The sequence below is a fragment of the Manihot esculenta genome, chromosome 8, assembly GCF_001659605.2.
Source record: "Manihot esculenta cultivar AM560-2 chromosome 8, M.esculenta_v8, whole genome shotgun sequence".
In the NCBI taxonomy this organism is placed as follows: Eukaryota; Viridiplantae; Streptophyta; class Magnoliopsida; order Malpighiales; family Euphorbiaceae; genus Manihot; species Manihot esculenta.
The window spans coordinates 39381809-39391924 of record NC_035168.2 but is presented as its reverse complement, the minus strand read 5'-3'; the positions used below and the strand labels follow the sequence as shown (position 1 = coordinate 39391924).

At 34.5% G+C, this 10116-nt stretch overlaps 1 protein-coding gene across 4 annotated transcripts; it reads right to left on the bottom strand.

Annotated features, from left to right (window-relative positions):
• Positions 1-2417: 2417 nt before the first annotated feature.
• Positions 2418-7861, bottom strand: LOC110620231 (AUGMIN subunit 7). 4 transcript variants are annotated; one of them, XM_043958691.1, is made up of 11 exons: positions 7579-7861; positions 6887-6972; positions 6746-6788; positions 6445-6563; positions 6184-6245; positions 5852-5943; positions 4825-4950; positions 4376-4466; positions 3982-4089; positions 3565-3663; positions 2418-2770 (listed from the first exon to the last, which is right to left on the bottom strand). In XM_043958691.1, the coding sequence occupies exons 1-11, from the start codon at positions 7710-7712 to the stop codon at positions 2573-2575; spliced, it is 1158 nt and encodes a 385-aa protein (XP_043814626.1). In that variant the 5' UTR covers positions 7713-7861; the 3' UTR covers positions 2418-2572. The 4 variants fall into 4 exon arrangements, 3 of the variants coding, with proteins under 3 accessions (XP_043814626.1, XP_021619569.1, XP_043814627.1); XR_006351590.1 differs by having other exon boundaries at positions 2568-2770; positions 4376-4477; XM_021763877.2 differs by lacking the exons at positions 6445-6563; positions 6746-6788 and having other exon boundaries at positions 7579-7857.
• Between the last annotated feature and the right edge of the window lie 2255 nt (positions 7862-10116).

The following is a 10116-nucleotide window of genomic DNA, read 5'->3' as shown; positions in this document are numbered from 1 at the left end:
TTAGCTGGAAGCTATATGTAGACGGAGCATCAGGATCTGAAGGCAGCGGCGCAGGGATAATGCTTAAGGGGCCGGAGGGCTTCAAAGTATGTTATGCTTTACGGTTAGAATTCAAGGCTTCTAACAACATGGCCGAGTACGAGGCCTTGGTGAATGGGATGCTGGTAGCCTCGGAAGTAGGGGTAACCGACCTCGAAGTAAATAGTGACTCTCAACTGGTGATCAACCAGGTAACGGGGGTATATCAAGCCAGAGACCCCATCATGCAGAACTATCTTGATAAAGTAAAAGCCATAGAAGCCGAGCTCATAGACCGGATAATACAGCTCGGAAGAGCTAACCGACCTCCCAGTCAGTTATATCTTAAGGTCGAGCTCGTAGGTCGGACAGCATATCTCGGGGGAGCAAGTCGACCTCCCAATAAGTTGGGTCAGTCCGGAGCTCGGATTGTCGACTAAAAGCGGGAGTTCCCAAGTATTATTTTAGCTCGGAAGAAATAAAGTTCAGCTAGTTAGACCTACAAAGAAGACAGTACCAGTACTTCATCCAAAACAAAGAAAGAAACAGGTTCAAGTATGAACGAAAAATAGGAATTTCATTAAAAGAAAAGTACATTACAGAATGGAAGACTATCCTTTAAGAATCTACATATCCGGACCTACATTACAGAATGGAAGACTATTCTTAATGGATTTGCATATCCGGGTACTTTGTCATCTACGATTACATCACTTTAACCGACCTCAGCACTCAAGTCTTCAGTCCGGAGGATACTCCAGCTCGATATGTGAGTTCGGCAGAAAAGCCAGGATCTGTCTCAACACTATAGGGAAACTCCTGACGTTGATTCACGGAAAACATTTCACCCATAGGTCGGCATTCGGTTGCCCAAATGCGATGCAGAAGGCGCGGTGGACCTTGGTTCCGCATAATACTGGTACTTCCCACCAAGGCCACGCAGGATATAGGTATTGAACATTTTTCACTGATTCCATCATAGATAGACATTCTGAAGGGCAATGGAACAAGTGAATGTTGCAAACCTACACCCGAATGTGAGGCTTGATACAACCACGCACATTCAGGGAAATCAACGAAACATTCTGAAGAGCAATGGAACAAGTTAGAACCCTCAACGTCTTGAAACATATATGGAGCCAGCACCCTCTCAGGAGCCCGAACAAAAAGCAGAGGAGGAGGCCGGCCAGTCGACCTGGGTGAAACCGTTTCAGCAACTTGCCGAACAGTCTCACCCAGCGATTGTCCTAGCAGCAGAACCTCCAAAGCCTCGTTCAGACCCCCTGAAGGTAACCTTAAAACTTTAAAATTTTTGAACTGACCCATTTTTATCTCAGGCACTGCAAAAAGTTCAAAAACAGGTACAAGTCAGAACAAATCCTTATCAGAGAAAAACAAAATAACACGAAGACCCAGGATTACCTCCAGCCACTTAAAGAAGGCGTCAAATGGATCCTCCACAGATGAAACAGAACGATCTCGCCGAAAGAAGGGAGCAGACATAAAATTGCAACGAGGGCAACCCTTATACCAACAGAAAGTTTGAAAACGAAGAAAAACTGGCGTTGATATATACTCGAAGTATGAGGCCTAGGCACAAAATAGAGTTATACTAGACTCTAAGCTAGCCAGGCCAGACGTCCCTCGGAAAGGAAAGAAAGGACAAGCCCAGATAATGATGACAGAAAAGCAAAAACCGCGAAGAACAGAAAGAATAGAGAAAAGCCAGAAATGGAAAAGGCAGATGAGACTCAAAGACTGCGCAACGCCAGAAAGGTGAAAGGATTTTATGGAGGCATCTGAACACAAACAGACGCAGTATTAATGGTTCTTGATATTCACCCCCTCGACAGTCGGAGCAATAACTGCCGAGAAGGTGAAGGGGCAATTGATAACCGCTGGATTTCTTCACCCCGAACCAGGGCCTCGACCATAGCCAAAAGCCCATCAAGCAGAGGCCCACACACGTGAGACAAGCCGGATCCATATGCCTTCAAAGGCCGGGCTCACCCATCTCCTCCATTCAGGCCGGCCCAACCCGCGCCAAGCAAGCCCTCTCCTCTTGGGCTCAGCATCTGGTCCGACTCTCAGCCCAGCCCAGTGTCCAGACCCAACTCAGACAGCCTGGCAGATCCGTACGGATGTACGCATGGGGAGAATCAGAGGCCGTTACGCATGGAGCAGGCGGCTGATACCCTCGTACACCCAAATCTGCATGCCAGAGACGCGTGGCCCAATCCTGGAGAGACCTTTACACGTCACCAGCAAGCAAGACAATGTATAAAAGAGGAGTCCCCTCCTCAGAAAGTTTAAGCCTAATTCAGTAATACAAAACCCTTGAAAAACTCTATTCTATTGGATCTCAGATCATCACATACAATCACTGAATTTCATAATGCAGTGATAACTCCACTCAAAGAATAGTTTTTACAGTGACATTCAATTCAATCAAACTTTATATAACATAAAAATAAATCCATTCCAGTACCAAAACGTATCCATGTTAAAAAGTCAAGAGATCATGTTGGCAAGCGTCTATCTTGCACTGCATTCATCACAAAGTCGCATCATTACCTTGCTCACGTGCAATTGAAGCTGACAGGATTCCAAGATCGCGATTTAAGAAAGTCAATGCAGACTCACACTCTGAAATTATTCTTGAAACTGAAGAGGGTTCACCCGCAATTGTTTCAGATGATCCAACAGATAGAGCTGCATGTGAATCTCTGAGATTCCTCAAGTTCCCCAGAAACTGCCACAAAAGCAGAACATAAATAATTCCAACAATAACATAAATAGCCTCTAATTAAGCCCATGACATCTAACTATTCCAAGTATTTTATGGAACTTCAAAAAATAATTGTTGCCAATTCTTCACTCTTCTGAAGAGAAGCAACAAAAACTAGAGTAATTAAACAAGGAGTTTATCTGAAATTCTGAATGTTGGATACATCTATTAAAATATGGTATCTAATGTGTGAAGAGCTTTGAATTAAAAATGCACCATCTCCAAGAGTTCATATGATGCAGAAAAGTGTAGGTGCAGAAAGTAACAACCCAACAGTAATGGGTTGCATAATTATCTTCAGGCCAGCACATTAACCGGGCGACCCAAATTTACCATATAACTAAGCAACTAAAAAATATGGCATGAAACAAATGAAATCTTCATGAAGAAATTGAACTTTTAAAAGTTGTCCAAGCTGTGCTAATTATTAAGGCTGTTTTACCAGTTGCCTAACCATATTTATTAAATCTGGACCCGTCAGGTCAGATACCAGTCTGCACTTTAAGTTGGAACACTTCTGTAATTAAACTGATCAACCAGCTAGCTTTACTGAATCCAGTTGGTAAATACTATTGGATTGATCAGCAACCTTATATTCAAGTTTAAAAAAATAAAACAAGATACAATACAATTAGAACTGTGGCAAATCACCATATAGCTTAGATTCATCAAATTGCTGATTTTTTATGTAAAATTAAATCCATGTGATACAATAGTTCAAGAAGCAGAATATCAAAATGGAATTGATACTAACATACCTTCAAAAGCATCTTGTATGCCTCCAACAAGCGATTAGCAGCCGGCCCAAAGCCATGAAGTTGTGGCACCTCCATCATGTGCGTCCATGGGCGAATTTCCTACAAAATCATGATATTGGACGTGTACAGATATATCAGCTTGGACAATAAAATTCCACAGCATGATTTTTGAGCATCAACTTGAAAGTTCTCAACCAAAGAGTGACAGACAATCAAGCCAAAAAATATTCCAAACAAGTTGAGGAAAAGCAAGCTAATTCATAATAATGATTACTGAATATATCATAGCAATCCACCTCTCTCTCTCTCTCTCTCTCAATAAGCAATAAGAACAAATAGAGATTAAAAATAATAGTAGAACATTAATTCTTTGTTTGACCAGGGTCAAGTAAGAGAAATTTGAAGGTAAAGGGAGACCTTGGTGTAAATCACATTGAATTGTCTTGCAGTTTCTAGAAAAGATTCCAAATGGGTCCGCAGTTGGGATTCCACCTCTGTATAATCCTCTTCTGGATTGTAAGCATGCTAAAAAAGAATAAAAGTTGAACAAAGTTAAGAAATTATGGGGGGATAGAATTACATAACAAGATGTCATTGGAAGTATAGAAAAATATAGTCATGCTACAAATAAGAATTGGAACTATTCTCGAACCAAAAAATTTGGGTACTTAGCAAAAGCTTGCTTTTAATAAGTAGTGAAGTGTCATTTCAATTCTCAAGGGAAGAGAAAATAAAAGAGGTAAAGCTAAAAAGGTGAAAGAGCTCAAATTTTCAAATTTTCATGCTCCAAAAGCTAAGTAGCTGAGATAACCTTTGATGCCAAATCATCAACTTTCTGTTGAAGATTCGAGAGTATCTTTGATTGCTCTGAAAGTTTTGTTTCCAGCTCAGACACATCAGGCCTGCAAATGTACTTTGATGAGAGGAACAGGATGTTACTACATCACATGGCATGACAAAAACAATCATTTTATGAGGGATGTCTGATATCATCTCGAGACAGTAAACTTTTTCAAATTGATTGAAAAAAAATTACATTTTGTTAGGGCCTACAGTGATGTTCAAGCTACATAAATGGCCAAAATTCATCGGTAATTATGGACAGTTCTCAAATTGAAATATTCTAAAGCATGTCAACATCATACATGTAGGAGAAACCTTAAATAGATAATCATTTCAGGATGATGATGTACATGCTGTATATCGTGTACAAAAAAGAGTGTAGATGAGAAGTGGCAGCATCAAAAAGAATAATCTTACAATGGATATATAGATTGAATCTGCACATCTGCAGGGAACAACTTGCATTCCTCTGAGAAAATTAGAGCCTGTTTTTCTGCAATAGAATCTATTAGTTGTATGTCCTTTGCCACCTGCTCATCAACACTGCCAAAGGATGCAAAACAAAATTTTAGATAAAATAATGACAAAAAGCAACAACAGGTTGAAAATTTAAAGCAACTAAGGAGATGATCAACTATAGCTAGGACTCTAATCGAACCGAGCCAAAGCTCAAGCTCGATTAGAAAATAAATTTAAAAGCTCGAGTTCGAGCTCGAGCTCGAGCTCAACTCGAGCTTCATTTATAAACTCGAGCTCGATTCATAAAATAAATATTAAACCGAGCTCGGTTCGAGCTCGATTGTAATAAACTCATTTATCACATTAACGAGCCAACTCAAACTCCACTCAAAAAGCTCGAATTTGAACTCATTTAGCCTCGAATTTAAGCTCGATTATATTGTAAACAAGTTCAATATAATTCAAATTCATTTAAATTATAAACAAATTTAAATTAAAAATAAAATTTAAATTATAAGGTCATTAAGAGACCTTTAAATTAAATTTTTTTATTTAATTGAAATTTCTCAAACCCAAAACTAATGAAAAAAAATATAGAAGGATTGTCCTTTTATAGAGAAGCCACAATCCTCCATATCCCTTCAACTTTCAATGTGTGATTGGTGTTGGCGAACAAGCCTGTTCACGAGTCTGTTCATGAGTCAACTCGCGAGCCTGTTCATGAGTCAACTTGCGAGCTTGTTCATAAACTTGAAAACGAGCCGAACTCGCAAGTCTAAACGAGCCAAATACTGCTAAGTTCAAGCTCGGCTCGTTTGTTAAACGAGGCTAAAAAGTGAGCTCGAGTTCAGCTCGTTTAGAAAACGAGCCGAGTCCGATTGAACTTTTATCGAACCGAATTTCGAATAGCTCACGAACAGTTCGCTTCGTTTACACCCCTAACTATAGCAATGAATTAAAATTTTCCACTTTATGTAAACTTAACCTCCAATCTGGATTGTCAGCATAGATGCTTGCCTCTACAAGATCTACTATTAGCCGAAGCATTTCAGTTCGATCCTCATAGCTTCCTCGCCCCTGGAGCACCAAGGCTTTACACTCAGTTAAATCAAATCATACGCAGTGAGAAAACAAATTCAGCTTGCTCATATAACTTAACACCTTAAGGATCAATTTTTGCATTCATTAAAATGAGCTGCAATAATTCAACTTAAACAACTACATTGGAATGTAATAGTCAATTTTAGAAGCATAACATACATAAGAAGGCAATTATTGATTAACAAATTGCTAAACATGCTATATTAAATAACTTACTTGGATAGCTTCTGTGTCTATAGTTGTAGTGATACCAAGAAACTTAGCAATCTCTGCCAAATCTGCAACAAATAAATTAATTATTTCAAATTCCAATACTGATTATAAATGATAATTCAGGCATCCTAAAAATCTAAAACTCATCCACAGGGATATTGAAATTCTTTTCTCCAAAAATCATCCAACACCTTAAAGTATTTTCAAACATGGTGTACTATACATCAGAAAAGATCTTAGAAGTTAGAGTGCACTTCCACTCACAACGTTGACACAGTTGTGAGGAGGTCGACCATATCCCAATTCCCATAAATGATAGGAACACATTATACATACTTCCACTGAAGCCACTGGAGAACTTGTGGTTCTCCAACTGATCAACGCTAATTACATCAAAGATAAAAGAGAAGGATCATGACCAATAATAAATACTACCAAGAACTTTTGAGGGTTTTTAATCCATCAACCCATCCAACTGTCCACATTACCACCTCCACAGAAAAATATGAAGAAAGTAAATTATTACCATAGGTTTTATTCCAATTTTAAATAAACATGAACTCACAAAAATGTTTGCTGCTTCTTCTCTTCAGTCTTGAATGCAAGTACTAGATGTTTACATACAATTGAAAAGAAAAGGACCATTTTCCATTAAACACTAAAGAGGCGCAAGTTGAAACATTGTGGAGCTAGGAAAAAGAATTACATTGAATCCGAGCAGTCTCTTCATCACGATCCATAGCATCTCCTTGTAAATTTTGCTGTGAGAAGGGTGATTTATCCCCTAATAGTCTGCAGTTAACATTACCAAAAGAATTTCAACTTGTCCTAAGCCAACAATCGATTGCTGGGAGAGAGAGAATTGGAGGAGTTAAATGCTGAAATTTATTACATGCTCTTCCTGTCATGCTTCCATATTTTCTCACTAGTTTTCTCACAAGAAATAAAGCCGCCCAGTTTGAACTTTGAAACCATAATAACAGGAGCTAAATTCAGAGAGGAAAAGAAAATGAAATGGAGAAAAAACTCACGGAATTATGCCATACAATTACTAACAGAACAACAAGAGTACCAATTTATACCCAATTGTTGAACAATTCAAACACAAAATTATAGCAAATGTCAAAGAAGCTGCAATCTTGACTCTTACTTTCTCACAGGGAATTTCTGCACATGTTCTTTTTAAAAAAATAGTTATTTTAATTTTTACTTTCTGAGCTATAAAACATTCAAAAACACTACAATGTCAACAGAGAATCAAAACTTCTACTCGTAAAATTTCTTCTTTCTTTGTGGCTCATATTCGATTAAGGAACAAAACTAACAAAGCAATACAAGATCTAGCCTGGGTAGCTTTAGAATTTCTTGTATGTGCATGAGAGAAAGAGAGAGACTGACTTGAAGAAGAGCCATTCGAGGAGAGCGTAACGCTCCATGCCGGCGAATAGGAGAGACTGAGCAGGAGCATTGGCTCGAGGATAATTCAGCATCGCTAGTTTTCTCTGTATCTCTTCCATTTGCTTAGCTGCCATTTTCTTGCTAGATTTTCCTCTGATCTCAGATTTTGTTCCTTTTACTGAGAGAGGCAATAGCAGAAATTCTTCTGCTTCCAATTTTGATCTTATTCCTTTTCCTCATTGCGGCTTTTTTTCCTCCATTTTCCTTCCTTTTTTTCTCTTAAAAAAATAACATATATTTTATCAAATAAACTATTTAATCATTCTATTTATAAAAAATAATTCTTTTTTTTTTCACACCCTTATCACTTCATGTCTTTTCCAATTATTAATTATTAAAATGACTAAATTATTTTTTATATAATTATTTAATTTCTATAATTTTAACATTATAATTATTCAATTTTTATATTTAAAATCATAATTAATTAATCATTATAAGTGACTAAATAATTAATAATTTTTAAAATTAAAGACTAATTAATATTATTTTAAAAATAGAAGAATCAAATAATTATTTTTACTAAATCATGCAACTTCATAATAATTTTTTTTTAAATCACTAAATGGTAAATCGATAAATTAAAAAAATATGAAACGGCTATAAGGATAAAGTGAATATGAATATAAATATATATAAACTAATTAACTAAAACTAACTTTTAAGTTATGTCTAATTTTCATGAGTATAAAAAATAAATATTATTAAAAACTATTTTATTTTCAACAAATATTTTACAATCATAAATAAATCATGTTTTAAAATGTTGTTTATAAAAAAAAGAAAATAGACAATATAACGACTTTTACATCATTTAAATAAAAATTAATTATTATTATAATGGATAGTTCGATACTATTTATTTTAGAGAAATTTATTATTTAGTCCTAAATATATTAATAAATTAGTCCCTCTATGTTTTAAAATCTATTAAAATATTTTTATCTTTTATTTTTATTAACAAAATAAATTTTTCGTTCTCTTTTCCATTAAAATAAATAAAGAATGAGAGAAAAAAATATTTAAATTTAATTTTACTCTCAAATAAAACCCCTTATTTAGTTATTGAATATTACTATTATTAACAAGACAGTTTCTATATTTTTAAAAATCTATTAAAATATTTTTTTTTCATATCTATTAAAATATCCTTATCGTTTCTTTCTGTCAACGAAATAGTATATTTTTCTCTTTATTCTCTAAAAAAAGAAAAAGAAGAAGAAGAAGGAAGAGGAGAAGAAAAATGGTAATTTGGTATTTTATTATATTTTTAACGACAGAAATAAATAGAATGACTATTTTATTAATAGAGAAAAAAAATAATGACATTTTAATAGATTTCTGAAAATATAAGAACCAACTTGTTAATAATGACAATGTCCAAAAATTAAATTATAAATCTCACTATTTTTTAAGTGAGATTGAATGTTAAATCATTATAAACAAAGTAAATATTCGTTTAGAGCACTTAACAGAACTTTAATCTGTTAAAATTAATTATATTTTACTTTTATGTATATAGTATATTTTTATTAAAAAAAATGTCTAATTTTTAGTCGACTTATATGTATCTTGTAATTTTAAAAAACCTGTACAAATTAAATTACAAAATTTAAACTTCTCGAATTTGCGCTGATTGACTTTAAATGTTGGAGAATCTTTTCCTTTAGATACTTACATTGCTCTTAGAACCTTTATAAATAAGTTGAGACATTGAATGATTTTCATTAAACATGCATCTATACAAATTTAGTCCCATATCGTAATAAATTTTTAATAATTATAAATTAACAAATACGTTTTTTTAAATCAAAACTACTGATTGTATTAATAAAATTTTATCAAATAAAAATGGATGTCATCTTAAACAGAGAGACAATCATGTCTAATAGATTCTCTAACCAAAGTATAAGTGATTAGAGTGGCATGATGATGAACCCATCTAACAGAAATATCAATTTTAAATATAGAGAATAAAGAATTTGAACAATTTGCAAATAGTTCATAAGAATGCAGTCATCAAAATGCAAAAATTCCGTTATTTCATTTTCTATATCTTCAAAATCAACATTATTAAAAAATCAAAATAAATATCTTTTTGTCCCTAATTTCATAATCGATACCCTCTAAAAGATGTCATAAATCTGCTAAAGAGGTCAGCATATTTTGAAAACTGATTGGATTGTATGTAAGAAACATGCCCACCATACAGAAATTATAAGTGCCCACCATACAGAAATTATAAGTGACGATCGAAATATTTCTGAATCTCTTAATAGGGATAACAACATTTTATTATTCATCCATAGTTAATTGACACAAATCGTCTTTCATGAAAAGATAAAAAAAGAAATTAAATTTTAAAAAGAGAAAAATATAAGAATATTAAGTCACAAATGGATTACATAAAAAACATGTGAAAGCGATCATAAAAGGAAACTTACGTCGAGAGAATTACTTTTATATATAAATTAACAA